A 25,617-nucleotide genomic window follows, 5' to 3' on the forward strand; every position below is an offset into this window, starting at 1 on the left:
TATATATATATATATATATATATATATATATATACACACACATTTGTGTATAAAATTTAATATTGTTTTTACCTTTTTATAGGAAAAAAGTCAAAAGAATAAGCAAAAAGCTAAAATGACCCTTAATTTAATAGAGTTAACATAAATGTTAGTTAGAAAGACCATAACCAAAACAAATTGAATACCACAAGAACCAAATCTACAATAAACATACAAAAGAGAACATAGTAAAAAAACATCAAACCACAAGGACCAAATCAATAATTCACTTTTAATGTAATGACATTATTTTCTGAAAATATAAATGTCGACGGATATTAGACAGATCTTTAAAAAAAATTGTCATTGTTCTAGATAGTTCTTATTTACTATAAGATCATTTTTTACCAATACGATATCAGTTATCTAATAAAAGTGGTCCTTATTGCCACATCTATTTCCGTGTACTGTCTTTGTTGAAACTTCTATACATCTTTCGACAGATAATAGAATAAATACGTACAACTTTGAAATTAAAGAATAATACGTAAATTGTTTGCTTCGTTCTGCAATCAAACGACTCTTGAGTTCAATAGCAATCAAAACATCGTAAAATCAAGATCAAACCAATCAAATTTGCTTTCATTTGTTCATATTTTAGACAACATGAATTTCGATCAGTAGATGATAATTTTTTAAAATGGATCGAGATTTTAAAAGCAGATAAGTCGTTAAGTCAATAAGTATCTGTCACGTTCTCATCGATTGTTTATTACGTATTCATTGTGTTAGTGTTGGGTCTGAATTGTTCAGCATTGTTGTCTATAAATTAAGGTTGCAACTTCTTAACTTAAACTTGGTCACCCTCATTTTATATGGGATGTTACAGAGATATATAATTTTATATGACAAAAGAAATAATTTAATCCCCCTCCCTCGAACCCGTGTCTTCGACATGAAAAGACGATGTTCTAACCACCCGATGAAACGGACCTCAAGTGGTGCTATCAGATTTGCGGGCCGATCTGTCTCAAGTAGAAACAAGAAATCTTGGAAGGCCAACTTTGTGTCCGTAGTCTTTAACGTCGTGCTGAATCTGGCTTCGGTATTCTCCAAACGTGAACTTTTTATAAATCGAACTTTCTTCTTTGCAACAACCAATGAACGACTCGTAAGAAGGGCACAAGAAATAGGCTATCGAGTGTCTCTCGGCTTCCCTATTTACCGTTACTTTGTGCTCCACGCTCTTGTAAACGTCGTTGCTCCAGGCCTGCAAATTTCGTATAGTTTGTCATATGATTCATCGAATTCGTAGCTTCGAATTAAAAAATCGTTACAATGTTTCCTTATTATATGATTCAGTGATTATTGTATCATACTTTTTGGTCGAATATAAATATAACATATACCCTCTCTCTCTCAGATTATTATACCTGCCATTAGTTGACTTGTGGTTTCATGTCAATGGCTAAAGATCGAATCTTCAACTCTAAATGTTGTATGTCGAATCGAATATGATATATGTTTCCGAAAGATGAAATCTTGATCGTATATGCTTAAAGACGTTACATGGATACGATATGTTCACAACAACAAAATTGAGTTTACAAGACGTCAAATTGGTATCTTATAAACCTGATTTTGTTTGTAGTAGTTTATATGCATACCTGATTCCAAAACTTTAGGGTGTTTGTCGTTTCTAACTTTTTAAATTACACGAATATATCCATCGAACTAATTAATTAAGATGCTCAAAGTCGTATCCACGAAAATGCGTTTAGATTTGATTCCCCATCCCCGGATGACTTTAAAGTACATCGTTCAAATAAACACATGCGGAAGTCCTAACCGGTCGGATCGATAACATCTTTACGACGTTTTATTCCCATTACTATCAAAAGATTTTATATGCTAGTTGCATAGTACTTAAGGGGCCAAAAAATGGGTTCACCCTCCACATGCAAAAAGTAAAGAAAATATACCTGAAATAGATCACCGATGTTGACAACAAGGGCATCAGGGTTGGGTTTCACCGCCACCCATTTGGAATCTTTCATGAGTTGAAGCCCACCAACATGTTCATCTTGGTGCAAAATGGTTAAGAAATCGCTGTCCGTATGCGGCACGAGCCCGAAAACCTCCGGAGAGATCGGGCACGGTGGATATCGGTTCAGCCGCAGGAAACACGTGCCCGCATTGCAGTCGTCTTCCCACAACCCTCGTTTTACCCCCATATTCGTTACCAACACTCCGGCTATCGATTTCGCGAGCTCTTGCATTGCACCCGCGTATTCCTGCATCACTTCTCTGTAAAAAAAAAAAAGTCGTAATCGTATTATTTTTCGTTAAATTTTAATCGATAATTTTGGATATTCGTTTGTTGTTATGGGAGACATCTTTGCCTAGTGGTTTTGGCCTATATCATAATATATAGTTAGCTATGGAACAAATTAAATGAATGTATATGTAAAAGAACAATATATTCCATAGTTCCATTATTTTTAGCCGTTTATAATAATATTATTTTAATTTAAATTATCTGCTTCGATTCTTTTTCAAAAAAATTATTCTACCTAAATTATTAATTGAAATATTAATCCATAAATAAACTTTAATTTATTATAATAATAGAAAAATATAAGAATATTACGAAACAAAAGTCGTCCTTAACTTATATAAAACATTTAAAAAATTGAAAAAAAAATACATTAAACCCGACAGAGAATTGTTTTTTTCCCATTTTCGGATGTTATGGAACTTTACAATGATCTGATCAGGAAAAGATATTATGGTTTTGCATTTCGAATTCTTCTTTACAGGTTTTGTGTTTTTTTTTAATTAACCTGGATATCCAACCCGATAATCCCAGGACGACCACCTGCTTTGCAGATAGTTCGGAGTCACTGTATTTGAACCTCCATGGTCACAAGGGGATTTTTATTCCTCTTTAGATTTGAACCTAAGAACTCCTGGTACTTTTGACATTTGGAGTCAAGCTCAAACCAATCAGGCACCACCCTTATGGTTAGTGTTGTGTTTTTTTCGACGAAAAGCCAAGAAACGACATCCGAGTGTGAGATTTAACGTTTGATGTATGAAAGAAAACGTATATAATTGTCGTATGTTGTGTTTATGCAAGAAAGATGTCAACTTGAATCGTTTAATGTTCTTGAAAATGAAGATTAAGCATGATATAACGATAAAAGAATATATTATATATACATAGGGTTCGGTTCGAGTAGTGAGGTGGAATATCATGAAAAGGTAGAAAGTAACGTTAAAGGACGGTTTATATGTGAATCCATTGAAAAATTCTGGAAATACATGTGTCAAGTTCACATATATGTTTTCAAGTGAAAATTTGAAACTTTTATTCTTACCTTTTCAAATGATATTTACTCTTTATATGTATGTATATATATATATAGATAGATAGATATATGTATGTATGTATATATATAAGTGAATAGAAAGAGAGCCATTGCTACCTCAAAGAGTTGAATTCGCCATAGCAAGCACCATCAGAAATCTTTGTAAGAGGAACATGAAAAGCTTCACACCATGATAATTGGTTGGGACAAGTAGCGGTACGGTTTCCCCATCTATACGAGTTATCAAGAAGCCCAGAAGAGGCTTTTCGCTCAAATGGTGCCTTAAAAAGCTCCATTTGCTTCATCCTCATCTTCCTCAAAAGGTCAAGACCAATTCCATGGTTAACAATCTGAAAGAAACCCCATTCAGCCGAAGCCTTACAAATCTCCGAAGCACAAGAGGCCCGCTCCTCCTCGTTCTCGCTCCATAAACGGCAAAGATCCACAAGTGGAAGCTCACATTCTTGCATGATCTCCGTTTCACCGTGATCAAACGGTCGTTTTACGTTAACTCCATGATCAGCAACTGGAAGCTGTTTCAGGAGCTGAGTGTAGTTATGGAGGAGAGGTGGGTTCTGATTGGATTCAATCATTTTCACACACGATTTGGTTTCTGATGTGGTGCACGAGTGTTTGTTTTGTAAGACTTAATAAAGAAAAGAGGAACGAGTAGTACAAGTACAGGAGGTGAAAGAGGGGTGTTTATAGTGATGGTTTTGAGAGAAACTCCAAGAAGAAAACAACAAAACGTGAAATATGAGATGGGTTTTTGATAATTTATAGAGATTGAAAAACGAACGAAGGAAAGAGGAATGCTTCCAAATGGTGACAAATGTCAACAATTTGCAGTCTTGGAAGTTGGAATTGCATTGGGACAAATAGGACCAAGTCTACACAGGGTTACGACCAGAGATCGATATATGGCACCTAATAATGTTAAAAAAGAATATATATATATATATATATATATATGTGTGTGTGTGTGTGTGTGTGTGTGTGTGTGAGAGTGTGTGTGGGAATGGCAGAAAGAAAAGATCGATGGATCCAAACTAGCTACGACCATTACGCAAGAAGGAAAAAAGGGGGTGAAATATTCGTATTTGGACTTAAAGAAATGGGCAAGTAAGATCTTGGAGAACATGCCAAATGACAAAGTGTTCGATCGTCTTTGACTACATCTGATCTTTATCAATATATACATCATTTTTTCTATAATTTGAATCATAAATAGTTAGGTTTCATACCTCAACAGGATGTGTGAGTTTATTAGTCGTATATAAATATTATATGCTTCAAAAAGAAACATGTTGAGCCATACAAAGTACATACAGTTTTAGGTACCGTTTGATGCATACGGTCTGTAATTTATACGTACAATGATCGTTAACGTATTTTTTGTTTTGCTTTTACGCTACCATAAATGGCGACATTGTGAGGCAAGAATATGACAAGATTAAAGAGGCAAAAGGAAAAGAAGAATGCATCTATTTTATGGGAAAGTGATGTTTTTGTTTTTGTCGACAAATTTCATGACTGTGATTCTACACATATTCTATACCATCCATTCTCATGATCTTGTACTCATTCAAGTTTTCAATTTCAATATTTTTGTATTCAAATTTTATTTGAAATTTGTCTTATTTCATTCGCGGCTAAACCATCATATAAAAAATTAAACTTGATAGCTTTTGAACTTTTCGTTCAAAATACTTGCCAAACAGTTATTTTTCGTTATACATCAAATCATACATAATCTGCTACCAAATCATTCAGTATCATATATCAGAAGTGATCAAAGAAAACCAACATTTATGCGAGTCCTTTGTAATTCGTTAGGAAACCACAAACATACGATTCGAACCCGACATTTATACGCTATATATACTTCATAATTATGCAAACAAACCAGAAAATGTTGGATCAGAATATGAACTCATCAAGTATGAAAGTCAACCTCTCTTTTCCAACGTCTCAATTTAAAATGTCCAACTTTATGCATCACATGCGCCAAGCAGGTTTAGGTGAAACGCTGCCAATAAACTAAGGCCATGAACATGTCTAAAACAGCATTTGTCTGCAAGAAATGTCCAACTCTGCTGGACCCCACCGCTTTCGTTTTCGCAGAGCGCACGGCCGAAAATGAAATGGGTACGCGTCTTTTCTTTTTGTTTTCGACGTGTTTGAATTCCTCGTGCTATTTTTTCTTTATCTTTGGACGGCAATCCAGTTTGAATAAGTGGTCATGTGTTCTGCTTTTGGACGGCTGTTCTTCCTTCTGTTCCCTTTCTTTTTGGGAGAAATGAAATTGATGGTGCACAAAAACTGAATCTTCTTTTGGGTAATCATAAATACTTCAAGTTCTATGATTCCTCATCAATGGCGGATTCAATACTAATCTGCTGGTTTTCCGACTCTTCCTTCTTGTTATCACTTCCTGTGTCGTCTTCTTCGCCTGAATTCTTAACAGACATCTGATTCTGTTGTAACTTGCTAAAACCTTCGAGGGTCTGTGTCAAAAAAAAATCCGATACGAACATTTCTTGAATCAACAAGACTTTTTGATACTGTAAAAACCATGTGAATTGCTTCAAGGATTGAAGATATTTGAGCCACCCATGTTAATGGTTGCAAGTATTGCGATACATGTGATCACGCCAAGCCAGAATAAGGCCGATCCTGCAAACAAATGTATAGTTGGTCAAACAGAACACCAGTACTTCCAAAGGGCCATTGGCCCAGCCGTATCCAGGTTACAGTAGAGCCCAGCCTCCTAGGAGGTCAAGGGTTCATTGAGTATTTGGCGATATATAAAATATTATTGACTTCAAAAAGTAATGAACCAGAACTGGTGAAGCACGGTGAATACCTTCAAAAGGGCCAGAACCAGTGTCGGAATTGGGTGAACCAACTGCACGAGGGGACGTTGTTGACCTCATATCTGATGAACTATTGGAAGATTTACTACTTGCTGTTTCGGAAGCCACTATTCCTTGAAATTCTTCACTGACAATTAACGCTGCTAAAACATCCATGAAGGATTCTTTATCTGTCCCACGTGATGAAGGGTCGTATATAGTAGCATCTGATTGTAGTTCGAAGAACTCATCATCTGATGCACTTTTTTCATCTTCTTCATCTTCAACATAGGCTTTATATGTGAGTCGAAGTAGGATCTCTCCAGCAGATCCCTTTCTCCACAGTCCCCAACCTCCTTGGAGGGTCACAATCCTGTCTGTCGGTACTGTATCTTCTAAAGATCCCAGGTCAACCTGAAAAGGCAAAGTTTGAACCATTTAGGATGCGCTTGGTACAAAGGATAAGACGGGACATAACAGAATATGAAAAACTAAGGATGTTCTTGAAAATCATAGCGAACCATAGTTACATACATACATATATACACACACAGAGATTATAAAATTCAGCATTTTCTAAAGGCTACCTCTCCTGCGCCAACGGTCAAATCTAGAAATCCAAGAGATTCCTTTACTTGTATCGATAATTTCTGTTTTCTTGGGTTCGTAACTAGCATACTGAAATCCTGCCATATGCCAAAGAAGCTCAAATTTCAGTGATCAACTTCAGATTGTCATAAAGAACACACGAGTAACGCTACAAGATGCTCACCTGATTCCATATTGGCTGGCCAGGAGGCCCGGTGACGGTTGTTTTACTGTTCTTTTTACTGTGTACGACTTGATCTCCCAGCTTTAGTTCAACATATGGATCCGTTTTTCCTGAATAAGAAAGTCTGGTCAATGCACCATAGTACCTCCGTCTTATTAAATAAGTATCCACTTTCAAAAGTAAGTGTCTACTTCCCAATTATACCCTTAATTACAAGATGGAGAAATTCATTTTGTGGGTAAAATCATGATTTAGTTGATTAAAAAGTGTAACAAAACGTGCGCCTTTTTCACTGTGGACATTTATGAAAATCTCGTAAAAGTGACAAATTACCAATACTCACCATACAAGATGTAAGAGAGCTTCCGAGCATCAACAAGAGTGACAGAAAGTTCGCCAGCAAAATCTTTATTTCCTTCTTGCATTTCTGCTGAATTGAAATCATTTTGTACTGGACCAACTGCTTTCCCCTTCTGGAAATCCAACACAATCTTCTTAGGACGCACGAATAATCGAGGCAAATCCTCGGTCAGAAGCTTTTTCAGAAACCTAAAAATTCCAGAAAACATAAAATTAGACATTAAATCACCAAAGCAATTGAATCAATCTCGGTTAGTGAACGAAAAGACATTATACAAGAGGAAATCGTAGAGCGTTGGAATAAGATCATACCAAAAACTACGTCTGTCCCAAAATAAGTTTCCACATCTATTTTAGTTTATCCCAAAATGAGTTTCCACATTTCTATTTTGGTTTGTCGCAAAGTAAGTGCCCAATTTCCAGTTCTACCCTTAATTATGAGATGGATAAATTCATTACTCCCTCTATTATCTAAGGGTAGAATTGTCATTTAGTTCATTAAAAAGTCTAATAATTACACATTTATAAAATTGTGCGCTTTTTTCATTGTTGGGACGGACAGAGTAATATAATGTCTGAGAAACCATGATCATATGAAGAAGCCACTTACATCGAGAGTACAGGGATCGCTGGTATCACATAAATACATGCAAGAAAGAGGAAAAAGATGAACATATGTTAGTGCAAGACCTTAAGTTAACGATATCTGATCTTTTTTTTCATTTGAAACGGTCAACAAACTGACACAACTGAAGTCTCCAAACAGATAATCTGCAGAGATCCATCGTGACACAACTGAAGTCTCCAAACAGATAATCTGCAGAGATCCATCGTTACCATTGGGCCAAAGACCACTAGGTGTATGTTACATCTTCTATAGATTTGGTTTGGAACAAATAGTAACTATCATTAAGAACATAACAGAATGACATACCCATCAAATTAAACAACCGAAATGGTGACAACTCGAACTTTATTTTTGGAAGAGAGACAAAAGCCCATGAAACAGCTCCCACCCAAGGTTCTGTTGGAATCAATCGCAGTTTAACCCAAAGTTCTCCATCAATGTCAAAATCTCGAACGCCAACAGGCACCTTAATTGGAATAATCCCAAATTTCAGTGTCAGCATTAGAAGCATTCGAGCACCACCAGTGTAACGGAGGCCTATTTGGTACCTTCAATTCAAATAATAATATCAGAAAGAAATTAAGTAAAGCATAGTATCCTTTAAATACCAAATTTGCAAGCTGTGTAAACAAACACCATATATGATGCCAATTTTAAGGATCATAAACTGCTACTAGATTAACAGTGTCTTTTGCTTCTTAACATTCTTGCATGTCCTTCATTGGGTACAACCACAAGATATATGCATAATAAAAAGAAAAGATCTATTAGAGCACCAACTACGATTTCCAGCAAAGATCATTCAAAACTAAATCCATCTGAAGAATCTTTATACACTAAATGACCAAAAAGCTTCTAACTCTTAGCATCTGAGGTAATCACAAGAAAATGCATCTGGAAAGAAAAATACAGCAATAAAACTGGGGAAAACTCACTGTAAATCGTTGACACTACGCGAAGTTCTGCGTTCCACATTTCTAACTACAAAAGGCTCGTCTCCAAGGGAGAATTGCTTTATTACAACTCTCTCTACATAATCAGGTTTCTTTAGGTCATCGATAACCGGTTGAAGCAAACCTGTTACCCAACTCTCAAGTCCACCTCTATAAACCTTCCACAACTTCCCCAACACCATGTTCACCCACTCAACAGACTCTTTCCTCTGCAAATCCTTCTCAAGAAAAAGCGAAAAGCTTGTGGGAACCTGTGGCCATATCCCCAGCTTCCCACCATCATCATTGCTCATTTTCTTTCTTGATGTCCAGAGTTTATCAAACACAACCCCAATAATGAAAAAGAACACAAACAGTCCAGCAATGTTCCTATTGATAGGAATTGCAGGGATAGGATGAATCACCCCAAGTTGAGTCCTTAGTTTGCCTACAATAGGGTCTTCTCTAAAACCATTAAAGTCATTAGAATAACCCAATTGTATGGAATCTTCAGAGATTGAATCATTAGCTTCATCCAATTCATCAGAAATTCGCCTTACAGCACTGTTTTTCAAACCCCTTGTGACCGAATTTGCGAACTCTAGTCCCAAAGTTTGGTTCCGACCGTCAATGGGAACCACACAAGCCCAAACCACACCTCTTTTCCTTCTCCTGGAAATCTTTTTGATACTAATGGAGGGGTTAAGTTTAGTCCCAGAACCAGAAATCAATTGGATTGGTTTCTGACATGGGCAAATGAGTGGTGATGAAATCCGTGAACAATCGGAGCTTGCAGATAATGATTCTGGAATCATTTGAATGTATGGGAAACTTGAAATTGAAATGGAATGAAATGAAACAAACGAATTTCAGAACCCTAATAAAAAGAACTAACAGTTGATTTGGTCCATCAGATTTCAAGATTTCGATTTGGGTATTGTAGGAAGTTCAAGAAAAGGCAACCTGCAATAGTTTTTGGAGCAAACAGATTGAACCGAACAGCACCAATTTCCATGAAAATTGAATTGATTTATGGCAAATAAAGTCGGAGGAAGTGGTTTTTAGAAAGAGAAAGTGAGAGAGGTCGGTCCACTGGGGATTCAAGAAGCTGACAAATAGTGTGATTTAGAAGCATCGCTTTCAAAAACCCCGACCCCATAAAAGAATTAGAAAAGATTCAAGAAAATGGTTGCGAAAAAGGAAGGTGATTCTTTCAAATATGCTGCACAACATACACGTGGTCGGAACCGACGCGGGTTTGACCCGATGTTATGGTGATTCTTCCCCGCCACCGCTATCTTCTTCAACTTTGCCCGTTCATCACGATTTCAGCACTAATATATTTTCAATCATTTTTTAGTATATTTTCTGGAAAATAAATCTAATTTTAAAAAATAAAAAAATATTCATCAGTTTCCTATATTAAAGGTTTCTAATATTAATTATAGTGTAAATTACGGAGTTGGCCCTTGTGGTTTGGTGATTTTTACGAATTAGCACTCATCGTATGTCGTTTTGTAACAAATTGATCATTTCCTATAAGGGTCATCCAATTCCTCCGTTAACTTTAAGGGTATTGTTGTCCTTTTTTTGTCTTTACTTGAGGGGTCAATTTCATAAAGATCATACAAATTGCAGGGACCAAAACCATAATTAAGCTTAAATTATTATAATTTAATATATATTAGTTAATTATTATACTTTTAAGTTTAATTTTAATATATAATATATTTTCTTTCAAAAAAATATGTATTACGTAAATATATACACGTGCACGCATAGTGAGGTTCAATCTTTTAGAGAAAAATCACCTATCAACCATTGGATTAATAGATTCAATCTGTATGATTAAATGAACATTTATAACAATATTTTTTAAATTAAAAAAAACCTCACCACCCTTAGTTTTTATTCATAAAAAGGGAAAAATAAATAAAATCGAACAAAATTTAGTTCCACCACATTGATATATTTTTCATCCATTTTTCATGATTTTCCACTTTTTCACTTTTTTAAGCGTTTTCCCCTGAACTCTCTCTCTCTAAAATATATTGTATATTAAATAAAACTTAAGGTATAATAATTGACATATATTAATGTATAAATTACTTAATTTAATAAACTCAATAAAACAATTTTTATTTTTATTTTATTTTTTAGACTTAACTATATATTTGATTTATGTGGTTTGTGGGGTTTTTATGATAGTTCCTCGAGTAAAGACAAATAAAGAAAAGAACGAAAATGCCCTCAAGGTTAGCGGAGGAACTGGATCGTTATTATAGGGAATGATCAATTCGTTATAAAATGACATACGATGAGTCTTAATCTATAATAAATATGGACCATTTTCATAAAAACCACCAAATCATAGGGACCAAATCTATAATTTACTCTTAATTATATTATTAAAATAATTCAACATATTTCTGGTAAACTTCTTAATGTCTAATAATCTAACAGGTAACTAAGAGTATCTTCAACAAATTCTATAAAATTGAGATTTTAGGGATATTTGTTTCAACAAATTCCTCAAAAACTTCTCTAAAATGGAGAAAGTATGAGAAGCAAAGGATGAAATTCTCTAAATTTTGAGATTTCTCCAAAAATGATTACTTGTGAGAGATAAATGATTTTTTATTCATTCTATCAATTAGATTGCTTGAATTAAATATTTATAATAATGAAATAATATCTTATGAGTTGTGTTGAATATTTTAATAATGTAATTGTGTGATCTCCAAAATAGAGAATCAGTTGGAGATGAAGGTGATCTTTTTTGGAGATTTTGACCTTTTACTTCTCTATTTTAGAGAACTTGTTGGAGATGCTCTGATAAACTAGATGATAAACTAAATATGTTTGGCAAAACTAGTTGAAAAATGTAAAATGACTGAAAGATAGGTGTTTAAAATTTTAACATTTTATAATATATTTAAAATAATTCATTAACAATATAATATGTTAATTAATACAAACAAGTTAAAAGAAATAATATAATATATTTCAATTTGGTTTATTCTTTATTTAATGTTAAATTTTTTAAGAAAATATCAACGTTAAATGATAATTTAATGATAAATTTAACTCTATTATTTACTTATTGTGTAAAATTTTAGTCCACCAAAACGACATTGCATGCAACAATTTACCCGGTAAGTGTTTACCATGGTAAGAGTCGTCACACTCACTTACCGAGAAAACTTGGTCCTTATCTCACTCTTACTGGATAAGATTTTTGGTCTTTACTATATTCATCCGGTGAGGTAATGTGACTTCGTAAGCGCTTAACCGAATAAGCGTTTGGTAAACGACCCCTAGGTAATTAATATTTTATTTAAAAATATTAACTTAAATATTTTTATTAAAATGTATATCCAGTTTTATTGTTTATGAAACCAAAAAAACATATAACTTTAATTTTTTTGTAACTTATAAAAGCAATTTTAAAATTGTTATATTTTTCTGACGATTGAATATATTGAATAATAATAATATAAAAATAATACTAATGAATAATTTACATTTAAGATTAATAGTAATTCAATATTAATATTAATTAATCATTAAAATTAATTAATAAATTGAAACTAATATTAAAAATTAATAAGTTATAATTAATATTAATTTATAATTAATAATCAATATTTATTAATAATTAATAATGATAAATAACAATTGGTATTAATCAAAGTTATAATTTGAAAAATTGATAATAAGTTCTGATAAGTTATTCCAACTAAGGCTATGTTTTGGTACACTAGTTGATGGCTGATAAGTTAGCTGGTAGCCGATAAACTAGTTGATGAACAAATCATGATTGACGAAACTAGTTGATGAACAAATCATGTTTGACAAAACTAGTTAATAATTATGTAAAATTATCAAAAATGACATCTTGAAAAATTAGGCAATTATAATATTTAATGATATAATTAAAATAAATTTAATATTAAACAAGATTGTAAATAAAAATTAAAATAATATTATATGTTAACTAAAATAATTTTTAAATTGATTTTTATATATATATATATATATATATATATATATATATATATATTGAATTTGTTAAAACAAATTTTAGAAATAATTTGTATTAGTTTATGATTTCAAATAACTATTACATATAATATGAATTAAAATTGGTCAACATCATCTGAATTAATTAGTAACTTTTCAAAAACTATAATTAATAATTAAAATAAAATTTTGTATTCACAATTTTATTATCTATGAAACAAAATAAATATAACCTTAATTTTTATGTAACTTACATAGACATTATTAGAATTGTTATATTTATTTTTTATAACTAAATATATTAAATAACAATTAAAAAATAATTGATATGATTAATAATTAATATTAATGTATAACTAAAAGTAATTAATAATTCTTAATTAGTTAATATTAGTGATGAGTATTTATTTATTTTATTTATTAATAATGAGAATTTATTTATAATTAATAGTAATAAATAATAATGAATATGAATGAGAATTATAATTGGAAAAAGTAACAAAAAGCTCCTCATAAGCTATTTCAACTATTTAATAAGCTAGTTTAAGTTTATCCAAACATAATACTCAAAAAATAAGCTAACATATATATATATATATATATATATATATATATATATATTTTTTTTTTTTATTAACTTGGATATCCAACCCGCTATGCGAGCTGACTAATCTCAGGACGACCACCTGCTTTGCAGATAGCCCGGAGTCACCGCATTTAAACCTCCGTGGCTACAAGGGGATTTTTATTCCTCCTTGAATTTGAACCTGAGACCTCTTGGTACTTTTGACCTTTGGAGCCAAGCTTAAACCAATCAGGCACCACCCTTGTGGTTTAAGCTAACTTATATAGTCAAATAAGGCCTAGATTTTCAATAAGTTAACTTATATCTATCCAAACATGTACTCAAAATATAAGCTAACTTATGTTTGTCAAACAATGCCTTAATATCCAATCAAACTTTTAAAGTAACTTTTAAACAAATTTTACACATAATACTTATTTATAACAAACTTTTTATAAAATAATAAGTTTTAGAAGTATTAGGATGAATCAAAATGCATCAAAGAAATTATTGATGGTACCGACTCATGCCAAATGATTATGAAGACGACCATGTGGACGTGTTAACATGAATCAAAATCCACACATAGTTTATTGAAGAAATTGTTATTGGTGTCAAAGAATTAATATGAATCAAAATGTATCAAAAAGATAATTACAGGAGTTGTCAGTTGTTGCTAATGTCAACCGGTTATGAAGAAACGATAACTTTACTCTCGGGTTACCGGTAGAACCCGACCTTTCAAAAGGTCAAGGGGTCAAACATCGCCAAATGTGAGGAGTGGGCACGAGTATTTGCCTTGTATAGATATTATATACTTCAAAAAAAGGACTTTACCTTTCATCAGTGGCTTTCTCATCCCAGCCAAAACCATGTAACATTCAGACACTCGAACCCCAGGATATCCAAGCAATCATAATTCTTGCTGATGGCCCTTTTTCCTATTATAAAATTTCATTTTAGTGAATACTGAAATAGTATAAGAAATCAATGAACTCCAACATACAAAATCGTATGGTAAGTTTGGTATACCATGATTGTGGTAACTGGTAAATGCATACGAGCATGGCGAACCAACTACTCAACTCGATATCATCCGCGGGAGATTATGGAGTTCCACAACCAATAACAAGACATGATATTTCTGGAAAGTGAGAGCAGAAGAGTAGCAACCAGCAGCTGCTTATTGAAGATCCAGCCTCACAAATGAACAAGTTTGTGTATAAGCATGTATGGACTCGCTAGTCCCGTTATCTGTAAATGTCAATGTAAATAAGATAAACAGCATGATGGAACCCCTATAAAAAGTAAAAACCACCTAAATTTAATGCAATTTTCATCATTCAGGGTTGTGATACTGGACGAAGGATCGTGTGAGAATAGGAGTTAAGAGAGAAGCGAAAGAAGGGATCCGGACCCTTGATCACTCCCCACCCCATGAATTGAGTACGGGAATTGATCCGGCGCATCTCATTAGTGTTGATCTTCAATGAGGATTGATCCAAGGGTGGAGATCCCTTCTTACCCTTCTCACCATGACTTACATTCTCATCGGAACCCAACCCTGTGATACAGGGTACAGACAGGCGTAAGCGAAAGTGCATAATGTATAGTTCTCTTCAAACTGTAAAGGTAAATGCTTAAATTGCACTTTCCCAGGTTCTGCTGCTTTTGGTACTATCATGGATTAGGGGTATTACTTATTAGAGGACAGGGAATTGGAATGAAAATGAAAAAAAGGTTTGGTTTGTTGAAATTTTAATCTTGCAAAATGAATTATTAATTTTGATGTGATCAATGTGAGGCTTGTGCAGAATGGAAATGAAGCATGGAAGGTGATCATTGATGGAATTTCATGGGACACCAATCAAGAATGTCAAACAGTTTTTTCAAACCTTTGGTGAAGTAGTCGGAGTTGTAATAATAGATCAAACCACAAGTTGCGCCGGCGGGTTTGGGATAATCACCGATGTGGTGGTGATGTATGATCACAGAACTCCAACACTTAAATTGCATTTTCTTGGCCTTCACAGTATTTAATGCTATCTATGCACGTGAGTTCAGCTGGATCCCCTTTGATATCATCTCATCAACAAGTGTTTCAGCCTTCTCCTTATATCCCTGAGAACAATAGCCACATACAAGAGGAGTGACATTTAACAGTAACTTTGCCAACACAAAATGATATGCTACTACGCTTATTTTCGAACCTGTAAAGAGGAGTTTTAACGCTTAAATTGCATTTTCTTGGCCTTCACAGTATTTAATGCTATCATTGTTCGCGAGTTAGGCTGGATCCCCTTTGATATCATCTCATCAACAAGTGTTTCAGCCTTCTCCATATATCCCTGAGAACAATAACCACATACAAGAGCCGTGTATGTCACAGTATTTGGTTGGAGACCTTTATCTATCATTTCATCAAAGAGGTCAATAGCATCTCGTAGGTTGCCTGATTTACAACGCCTGTCAATCATAACAGTGTAGCAAATAACATCAGGAATTAAACCCGCCTCCATGATTTCACTCAAGATCAACACATCATCCCCTCTACACCGTTCATGAAGCAAAACTGTGTAGGTGATGATATCAGGTTTGATACCCCTATTTTTCATATCATTAAAAAGATATTGAGCTTCCTTCAAGCAATTGATTCTGCAATAACCATTTAACATCATCGTGTAGGTAATGACATCCGGTGTCAATCCTTTCAGAATCATTTTATCAAAAACCCACCTAGCCATTCTCATATCTCCAACACGGCAATACAAATATACAAGTTCACTGTACATCATCTTACAAGGACCTGATGCCTCGAGTGCTTGAAATAGTGTCAGAGCTCTTTCAGTTTCACCTTCTGCACAAAGGCAGCTTAGAAGTTTCAAGCAAGAAGCCCTTTTCACAATAAGCCCTTGATTGGACAGCCAAAGTTCAAAAGCATTTCTAGTATTGTTTGCTTCACAATATCCATTCATCATTGCAGCATAGTTATCTAAATTTTTCCCTTCAAGACTGTTGAAAAAAAGTTCGGCTTCTTTCACCTTTCCCCCCTTACATAAGCCCATAAGGATCACGCTATATGTACCATTGGTAGGTTCTAAACCTTGTGCCCGCATGTCATGTAGAAGACCAATTGTCTCCTCGAAAAGGCCGCTTCTTGACAACCCACCAGCAAGCACATCATAAGTGATAATATCTAGTTTCAAGCCATTCCCCTTCATCTCCTCAACAATTTCAAATGCATTCCAAAGTTCTCCCTGGAGACAATAGCCATTGATCAAAGTGGTGTAATGCACAACATCTGGCTCCATTTTCTTATTTTTCATCTCTTGTAGCAATACCACGGCCTCATCCATTTTGCCGAGTTTACATAATGCATCAATTGCAATATTAAATGAGACTTCATCAAGAAAAATTCTTGATTCCATAAAATCCATGAACCAGTATACAGCTTCAGCCAGCATGCCCAAACGACACAAACATTGCATAATTGAGCTCACAATCACACAATTGCTTTTAATACCCATCGATTCCATTTCATCATGGAGAGCTAAGGCCTTATTGATATTCAAAATCTGGCAATGCCCTTGAATTAAGGCACAATAACAATGTGCATCAATGACAACTCCTGCATGCTTCATGTCAAGCAAGACAACTTCTGCATCTTCTAGCTTCAACTCTTTCACAAAACCTCGAATGATGGAAGTGTAAGCAAAAACATTGACTGGTGTATTTGACTCCCTTAAAGTTTTTACTAACTGAAAGGCTGAATCAACTTTTCTATTTGAGCAAAGCCCATCAATATAGGTGCCAAAAGTGAAAGCATTAGGCTCCACACCAGCTTCGCCCATTTGTCTAAAGACATCCAAAGCTTCTTCCAAACAACCCTTCCTGCAAAGTCCTTTAATTAAAATCCCATATGTATATACATTTGGAACCAAACCTTTCCTCTTCAATTGTTTATAAATGGACTCTACCATATCTATTTTGCCCCTCTCAATCAACTGGTTCATTAGATAATTACATGTATGTGTTGACAGGACAAGTCCACCTCTCCTTATCTTGTACAACGTATCTATAGCCTCCTCAAACCTTCCAACACTTGAATACACCTTAACGAACAGATCAACAGCTTTTATCAATTTTTTTGGTCCATCCGCCTTTATCTCCTCTAACAATGCTTCAAACAAGTCCGAAATTCCAAAACTAAAAAATTCCCCATCTATATCCTTTATAACATCCATAAACACATTATATAATCTCATATCCATACCCCAATCACACAGAAGTCGAACAATTGCCATATAAGTTACAACATCATGTTTAAAACCGGATTCTTTTAATTGGGTAATATATGACAATGCAATGTCGGGTTCTCTGTGTAACTTGTGCAAGGTTTCAACAACTTCAAACTTGTCGAGTTTTTCAAGCGGATGATGGGACAAATTGGTATTGTTTTCATCCGAAGATGATTCTGACAAGTCTGAGCAAGTTAAATGGGAAAACGATGAAACAGACTTCAATCGGAGGTTTAAGGAATATTTTACAAAATTACGGCAAGAAGCTAACCTGGTAAGAGGAGACCACATGGGATTTAAGGTCTAATCTCTAAGAACATGGAAATGATCGTTCTCTCAGCTCCTTTCAGGAACTCCAAAAATGAAACCAAAGTCAGCGTACAAGCCTTGAGAGAGAGAAAAAGAGTTTGGTTGAATTAGCTTGGAATTTTGCTAAGCCATTAAAAAACAACCATACACCTCTCTTCAGGCCTCCCTGCTGGCAGCCGTCTGCTTTATTCTAGCTTATTCAGATTCTGCTCCTAAAACAAAATGAATTACCCTTGGATCTTGATACATATTCCCTAAACCTCCATAGCCTCTTTCGGTACAAACCTCCACTGTGTCTCAGTCCTCCATGGAACTGGAATTGTACAAACCATGCCAAAACTTGGTTAGAAACATATATACTCCACATTTCAAGCCATATACAATTATACAGGTCTTGTCGGCATTTTATATGTCATTTAAATCAGCTAAACAAAAATAAAAGAAAGATTATGTGCAATAGCGCCTAGGTGTAAACATCAATCCATAAACATTTATTGGTTAAAATCCATGAATATACATGCCACCAGCAAGAAGCTCAAGCCTGCCATACAACATTTGAATGCCAATAAACTTCACATATTCCTTTCTTTGCTTGAAAATTGTTATATGCAACTGTACAAGACCCATAAATTCAATTAAAAAATAAATTTATGTAAGACCACAGGCAGTACGGCATATCAGGGAACAGTGAAGGACTTGTACAAAAACTAGGACCAACATACTCGTTAATTAATAATTATATATATTCCCAAGGTCTATCATGGATAAAGCGAGAGAGAATTCTGTAAACATATATTTAATTTGTAAAACATGTGTAAAATTACAAATTTTAGATAAAGATTACTAATTTGTAAAAATAGATTGAAGCTAATTTTAAACATAAACTTGAACTAATCTCACTTCTAAAAACAAGTATGAGACAATGCCTCTCAAGCCTCGGCTGAGCGAGGAAGAGATTAAGGCACCAGAAGCAATTGAGGCGGTTGTGAGACAATCGATTTTTAAGATGGTCTTTCAGCCTTCACAACACCTTTCTTTTCTCCTCTCTCTATCTCTCTTTCAACAGCCATCAATCTGCACTCTGTCTTTCTCATGGCATCATATTTTTATTAAAGGCATCCTATTTTTATTCATGTACTTCACGAGGAATAAGGTCCTGCAGAAACCATAAAGAACACCCTCTAAATACCTACTAGTTTTCAACAGTTTGTATGAAAGAGCATAATCATCCAAGCATATCATGTGGTATTGTAAATCCTAAAACCATTCACCATTTCTGGTACTGAATTAACAAAGATTGACATTATCGACTGATTCAGAGTTTTCTACAATTAATGTGGGGGCATGAAACAAAAGGGCCTAGGTATCACCTAATAAACTTCTTACTGAGACAAATACTCAAACACGTCATGTGCATTAAATTGAAAAATCTCCACGGGCAATCTTCTGCATATTATACATTACTTACAAGTCAAGAATCACAAACCAAAATAGCAACACAGTGGAGTAATCAGGCAAGACTACAAACACCATCTAACAACCCAGAGCAACCAGGGTTGACGTGGGGTTTCATACACTCCACTCAAAAGTATCCATAATACTTCCAAAGGCAGGCTTTAAAATCATAAGAATAGGGGAAAATACATAACAAGAACTTGAAAGTACTGGAAGAGAAGCAGAAACTTGCAGCGGCTAAAACATAGGAAACTCTAATGGCAGAGTGAAGAACACGGAATGGTTTAAAGAGAGAGATGAGAGATAATTTGTAGAACATTCAAAGAAACCAAAGAGAATCATACACGAAACAAACACAATCAAGATCCACCAGTAAAAACAAAACCCAATCATTGTTTCAAAACACCGCCAAAATCTTATAAATCATTGTTCGAAACGTAGAAATAGATAAGGGTTTCCCATACCTGCGAGATTGATAGGAGACACGAGGGCAACAGTAGCAAGGAGTATAGAAATGGAGGAGACGAAGTGGAGCGACAGAGAACACGAGTCACAGCAACAGTGAACGTAGACGAGAGAAGAAGGGTAACAGGGAAAAAACAACGCTGTTACCTATTGAACCGGTAACCATCCGTGTGAAGTCGTCTAAAAAGAGTATTATTATATGTCCATTTTATTATTTCTTTCGTATATAAATTATTTTTAACTTCAAAATATTTATATTTTGTTTGCTTTCATGTATACTATATTATAAAGCATTTGATAAAACTCTTTAAAATTATTTTTTATATATGAAGTACTGTATATTAATGCATATTACTTAAAATACAAGATTACAAGTAAATTATGCACGAGTACAACTTATTAAAGCTTCATGTTTGAATTCGTGTAACTAACTGCGGATAAACATAATTAAATAGAGGATAAACATCTTATTTTAAAATATAAAAAATATAAAATATAATTAGGATAATTATTGAGTTATAAAAAATCTTTATAAAAAATTTATTGTTATGCCGAAAATAAATTACTTCACTGTTTGATCTAAATTAAATTATAATAAAAAAATAAATTATATAAAAAACAAGAACTTTTAAGTAGTTAAATTGATATTAATGTCGATATATTTTTTTAAATTTATTTTTAGTCAAAGTAAAAACATTATCTTTCTCAAAGCCACATAAACCATATTATATTAACATACAAAAAATAAAACGAAATATTAAAAGAAATATGTATCTCGTTGCATTGCGCGAGTACCATTCTAGCTTATACTATATTATAAAACATTTGACAAAAACTCTTAAAACTCATTTTTTATGCATAAAGTACTGTTTATTAATACATATTACTTAAAACTCAAGATTACAAGTAGATTGTGCGTAAGTACAACTTATTAAAACTTCATATCTGAATTCGTGTAACTAACTGCATATAAACATAATCAAATACATGATAAACATCTCATTTTAAATATAAAAAATCTAAAATATAATTAGAATAACCGTAAATAATAGAGGGCTCAAAGTACATGGAGTAAAACTAAATAATGAATGTTTCAATCAAGTGAATGGCAACATGTATTTTAAGAGATAAAGAAAATAATGAATCCATCGTGCAAAACATACAATTACTTAGAAAGAGTTTTTTTATCTCCTTATAGTAATTGTATGTTTTGCACGATAGATTCATAATAATAACTCTGGCTAGAATACTCATCTTTACTGTACCAGTATATTTTGCAATACGGTTTTATAGTGGGCATGTGTTTGCCGTTTTGAATCTTGCAACATGAAGATGTTGCAATTAACCACAAGTATGTTGTTTTAAAAACCAGTATGTTATAGATGTGAAATCTATAGGGTGGTTGATTTTGACGTGAGCAGTGTCGAGCAAGACAATTAGCAGAAGATGTTATTTCTTATGACATAACTCAAACGTACTATAGTACTTCGAAGTCCAAAATAGGGTAAACCCCCTTGACAACGATGATGACGACAACGTTAACATATTTCTTGATTATGATAATTCGGGCCAACCATTGGAAATTTTGTGGATCACTTTGATGTTGACTTATAAGAAAATATGAACACGAATGAAGTAAGGAAAGAGGAATATCATTAGGGGTTGTTTACCCAAATATTTATCCGATAAGTGCTTATCTATAGAAGCCAACACTATAATTTATTTTGATGCGTAAGATTTTAGTACGTCAAAACGTATTGAATGCAACAATTTACAAGGTAAGCGCTTACCTGGGTAAGAGTCGTCATCCTCACTTACCGGGTAAGACTTTTCATTCTTCTCATTACTCTTACATGGTAAGATTTTTTACCCTTCTCATGTTCATCCGATGAGAAATTTTATGCGTTTAATAAACGGCCCCTTGGACTTCAACAAGGGCGATAAGTTATCTAAAGGAGATAACAAGATTAAACAAGTTAGTCTAGGTAGCCTGGAACACCCTTCTAAAATAAGATTAAACAAGTTCGATTGTAAGAAAGAAAAGACCGACTTCTATGAAAAAAATGGGAAGAAATAGACTAACGTGAAATATGAAATAAGAACTTGCTATGCGAGCCGACTAATCTCAGGATGACCACTCGTTTTGCGGGTAGCCTGAAGTCACCGTAATTAAACCTTCGTGGTCATAATAATATTTTTATTCCTCTCTAAATTCGAACCGAAAACCTCGAGACACTTTTAACATTTAGGGCTTAAGTTCAAATCAATCAAGTATCACCCTTGGTAAAAAATTAAATCATTGAGTTATAACATAATGTTTAATTATTATCTTTGTTATTAAATCGAAATTAAATTATGATAAAAAATTATATTAGAGAAGTTACACAAAAAAAAAAAAAAATGAGAACTATTAGATAATTAATTTGATATTATTATCAGTTTATTTTATTTTATAAATTCTTATGTTATCTTCAAATTGATATTTTAATTCGAAAATAAAACATTACCACTTTCTTAAAATCACATAAAATCATATTATATCGATAGAGACAAATAACAAAAAGTAAACATTAAAATCGAAATTTATCATGGTATATTGCACGAGTGCCCTTTTGAATCCACGAACTCAAACAAGGTCTCTTCTATTTAATATTATGAATTTTTTCTTTAAATATATTTTTATAATTAAATTGTAATATCACAGAAAAACAACCCGTGTTTCAAAGATGTTTATATATTGATTTGGAAGTAAAGAGTAATAGAATATGGAAATAGAAAGGGGTGATTTTGGTCCCATATCGATTTGAAAGCGAATAGATTGGTTAGTGGAGGTGTTATATAAGGGGAGAAGGGAGGAAGGGGAAAGGCATGATCCTTCAGGCAAGTTTTAACGGGAACTGATGAGTGGTCAAAACTCGCATTTAAATATGCGAGAAGGGGTGTTCGCCTAAAGCCTTACGACAATTGGCCACCTCCAAACTTTAACCATCTGATCCCTATTTTATATTTCTTTATTCAACTTTTTTTAATATACTATGTTTTTTTGTTTTTTAATTTAATAAAATTTATTGATTAAAATATAAAAATTTAATCCACTAAATTTTTAAATAGTATGTAGATATATTTTATTTTAATTATTAAATCACTTAAATTTATCGTTATAAGAGAAGGAAATTTTGAAAACACACAAAATTGAATTTTAATGAAGATAATAGGAACCATCGAGAACCTTTGATGGTGGAGGGTGCATGATCAATCGATGCTTCCCAAGGATCAACACCCGATTATCACAACCAAAAACAAAAAGTAATTTGATCATAATCGAGTTGTAAGATTTATAAACTGTTAATATTTAATCGGGTTGTAAAATTTATAAACTGTTAATATTAGGTTACTACTATGATATCATTTTATTTATTGAATTTAATATGATTGTTGAGTTTATATGAATATATACATTAGATAATTACACTATCACGTACGCTATTTATATATGTATATTTTCAATATATTCTCTATCGTTATATAACTTATTCGTATATATGTTCAGTAACTGTGAACATATATATATATAAATTAAGAAAATTAATTGAATGTGACATATGTAAAAAATATGGAGAAGTTAAAATGGTTGATGATGAAAAAATAGAGGAATAATATATTCAAGGTTATAATAATATTTTAATGTAACAAAGTATTAACTCGACTAAACCGATCAACCTGTATGGTTTTGGATTGGATTGGGTTGTACTTTGATTTGAGTTGGGTTGTAGCAAAGATTTTTCAAACCGTAAGTATTGAATTGACTTATTCAAATGTCTTCAACCCGATCAACCAAACTCATAAACACCTCTAAACAAAGGACCGTTCGCATGTGCACCGACGGGTTTGATCATTATCATGTGTAACATTTTAAGGGTTAAGATATGTTAACATAAATTAAGGTATATATAATCAATTTAAAATTTTGAAACTCATTCAGCAATTATCCAAAATTGAGGGGAGTAAAATGTAAAATTCTAGAAATCGTTAATTTTCAGGCACCGTCTACAGTTAGGGTTCTGAACCTTGAAAAACCCTCGACCAGAGATCCTCTTCAGTCTCCCATCATTAACGAAAATGGCAATGGCAGCATACCTTTCTAGAATGGCCAGGTTCCATGCTTCCCAACAGAACACGGTACGAACCTTCTCCTCCTCCTCTTCTTCTTCGCCTTTTTCGTCATTTAGGGATTTGAAATCGGCTATCAAATCAGAGAAAGACCCTCTCAAAGTTGCCAAACTCTTCGAATCATCCCTTTCCATACCCACGTTTAGACGCTACCGGCCCCTCTTCACCCTCTCCGTCCACAAGCTCTCACGATCCAAGCGCTTCGACCTTGTCGATCGCATACTCACTAACTCCATCACCACTTCCCCTGCTCCTCAGCTTTCTTCCGAAGGTTTCTGGCTCCGGATTGCGATGTTATACTCTCAGGCTGGAATGGTGGACAATGCACTCCAGGCGTTCGACAAAATGCTTCAACAACAGAATTTCACCGTTACTGAAAAATCACTTTGTGGGGTGCTTTCCGTGATGTTAGATAATAAAATTTATCATGATAATGATAAGTTTCAACAGACTTTTGAAGCTTTTGTAAAGAAAACATCCGTTTCGCCTGGTGTCAAGTCGTTTAATTTGATGTTGAAAGCCCATTGTAAAGCTGGTCGTTTAGATGAGGCTCATGCATTGATTGCAAAAATGGAAAGTGAAGCAAATTTGCAGCCGAATATTGATTCTTATAACATATTGTTGGGAAGTAATTTGCATATCAAGAAAAGGAGTGAGTTTGATATGGTGGTGAAAAAGATTCATGAGAAAGGTCTGGAACATAATTTGACCACTTACAATCATAGAATTACAAGGTATTGTAAAAGCAAAGAGTGCGTTAGGGCTAGGAAGTTGTTGGATGAAATGATAGCAAAAGGTGTGGAACCCAATTCTTTTACTTATTGTGCTATTATTTTTGCGTTTTGCAAGGTAGGTGATTTGGAATCTGCCAGAAAGATTCTTGAAAAAATGGTGAGTGATGGTTATGTTAAGGCACCATCTTTTGGTTATATGATGTTGATGAAGCATATGGTTGAGGAGGGAGAATTTGATGGTGGATTGGAAATCTGCAAGGATATCATTCAGAAGAAATGGGTTCCTCCGTTTAAGGCCACCGGGCTTCTGGTGGATGGATTGGTCAAAGATTCAAAAGCAGATGAGGCTAAGGAAATCGTCGAAAAGGTCAAGAGGCAGCTCAGGGGATCTGCGGTAGAATCATGGGGAAAGATTGAAGCTGATCTTCCTATATAAACGAACTCAAGTTGTTTACAGGAAATAAACAGATTTCGTAATCTAATATCTGAAAGAAAAAGGTATGCCAATGGCTTGTTAGGATTTGTACTTGCTAAATGTGACATTCCTGTGTACTGTGTAGTGGTTCAAATTTGATTCTAAGGTTAGTTTATATTTTGTTTTAAAGGTTTCTACTTTTAGATGGAATTTGATTTTGCTTATGCCAGGGTTGTCATAAATTGTAACTTGTGCTGTTAAATCTAAATGCCATGTTAGTTTTGCC

The 25,617-nt window shown here is 33.7% G+C and overlaps 4 protein-coding genes and 1 non-coding gene across 7 annotated transcripts; 2 read left to right on the forward strand and 3 right to left on the reverse strand.

The window, feature by feature from the left end:
* Positions 1–920: 920 nt before the first annotated feature.
* Positions 921–3,943, reverse strand: LOC112526045 (gibberellin 2-beta-dioxygenase 8-like). The gene is made up of 3 exons (XM_025136424.1): positions 3,468–3,943; positions 1,962–2,286; positions 921–1,249 (listed from the first exon to the last, which is right to left on the reverse strand). Exons 1-3 carry the CDS (start codon positions 3,941–3,943, stop codon positions 1,010–1,012), a joined length of 1,041 nt encoding a protein of 346 aa, XP_024992192.1. The 3' UTR covers positions 921–1,009.
* Positions 3,944–5,108: 1,165 nt separating this feature from the next.
* Positions 5,109–10,036, reverse strand: LOC112526019 (tricalbin-3-like). Its single transcript, XM_025136394.1, has 8 exons — positions 8,901–10,036; positions 8,272–8,513; positions 7,948–7,966; positions 7,321–7,526; positions 6,978–7,087; positions 6,793–6,891; positions 6,217–6,619; positions 5,109–6,026 (listed from the first exon to the last, which is right to left on the reverse strand). Exons 1-8 carry the CDS (start codon positions 9,710–9,712, stop codon positions 5,938–5,940), a joined length of 1,980 nt encoding a protein of 659 aa, XP_024992162.1. The 5' UTR covers positions 9,713–10,036; the 3' UTR covers positions 5,109–5,937.
* A 4,023-nt stretch (positions 10,037–14,059) lies between these two features.
* LOC112525466 (pentatricopeptide repeat-containing protein At2g26790, mitochondrial-like) lies at positions 14,060–20,103 on the reverse strand. Of its 3 annotated transcripts, XM_025135604.1 has the most exons (6): positions 20,012–20,103; positions 18,055–18,405; positions 15,696–17,376; positions 15,381–15,606; positions 14,518–14,739; positions 14,060–14,426 (listed from the first exon to the last, which is right to left on the reverse strand). In XM_025135604.1, the coding sequence occupies exons 2-3, from the start codon at positions 18,072–18,074 to the stop codon at positions 15,711–15,713; spliced, it is 1,686 nt and encodes a 561-aa protein (XP_024991372.1). In that variant the 5' UTR covers positions 18,075–18,405; positions 20,012–20,103; the 3' UTR covers positions 14,060–14,426; positions 14,518–14,739; positions 15,381–15,606; positions 15,696–15,710. The 3 variants fall into 3 exon arrangements, with proteins under 3 accessions (XP_024991372.1, XP_024991370.1, XP_024991371.1); XM_025135602.1 differs by having other exon boundaries at positions 15,696–18,405; XM_025135603.1 differs by lacking the exon at positions 14,060–14,426 and having other exon boundaries at positions 14,517–14,739; positions 15,696–18,405.
* A 2,801-nt stretch (positions 20,104–22,904) lies between these two features.
* Positions 22,905–23,009, forward strand: LOC112526187. The gene has a single exon (XR_003070521.1). It is a non-coding gene; the product is annotated as a small nucleolar RNA Z279/snoR105/snoR108 (small nucleolar RNA).
* Positions 23,010–24,052: 1,043 nt separating this feature from the next.
* LOC112525468 (pentatricopeptide repeat-containing protein At1g61870, mitochondrial-like) lies at positions 24,053–25,617 on the forward strand. The gene has a single exon (XM_025135605.1). It carries the CDS (start codon positions 24,132–24,134, stop codon positions 25,350–25,352), a length of 1,221 nt encoding a protein of 406 aa, XP_024991373.1. The 5' UTR covers positions 24,053–24,131; the 3' UTR covers positions 25,353–25,617.

The sequence above is a fragment of the Cynara cardunculus genome, assembly GCF_001531365.2.
Source record: "Cynara cardunculus var. scolymus isolate 2C chromosome LG 13, CcrdV1, whole genome shotgun sequence".
Classification (NCBI taxonomy): Eukaryota; Viridiplantae; Streptophyta; class Magnoliopsida; order Asterales; family Asteraceae; genus Cynara; species Cynara cardunculus.

Excerpts from the sequence above, each read along its gene's own strand:
- LOC112526045 (XM_025136424.1), bottom strand. The coding sequence starts at position 3,943 with ATGATTGAATCCAATCAGAACCCACCTCTCCTCCATAACTACACTCAG. Across the intron at positions 2,287-3,467 it reads GGCGAATTCAACTCTTTGAG|AGAAGTGATGCAGGAATACG; the intron begins GTAGCAATGGCT and ends TTTTTTTTACAG. Across the intron at positions 1,250-1,961 it reads ACATCGGTGATCTATTTCAG|GCCTGGAGCAACGACGTTTA; the intron begins GTATATTTTCTT and ends CGAAATTTGCAG.
- LOC112526019 (XM_025136394.1), bottom strand. The coding sequence starts at position 9,712 with ATGATTCCAGAATCATTATCTGCAAGCTCCGATTGTTCACGGATTTCA. Across the intron at positions 7,088-7,320 it reads GCTCTCTTACATCTTGTATG|GAAAAACGGATCCATATGTT; the intron begins GTGAGTATTGGT and ends TTTCTTATTCAG. Across the intron at positions 6,620-6,792 it reads TGACCGTTGGCGCAGGAGAG|GTTGACCTGGGATCTTTAGA; the intron begins GTAGCCTTTAGA and ends TTGCCTTTTCAG.
- LOC112525466 (XM_025135602.1), bottom strand. The coding sequence starts at position 18,074 with ATGTGGTCTCCTCTTACCAGGTTAGCTTCTTGCCGTAATTTTGTAAAA.
- LOC112525468 (XM_025135605.1), top strand. The coding sequence starts at position 24,132 with ATGGCAATGGCAGCATACCTTTCTAGAATGGCCAGGTTCCATGCTTCC.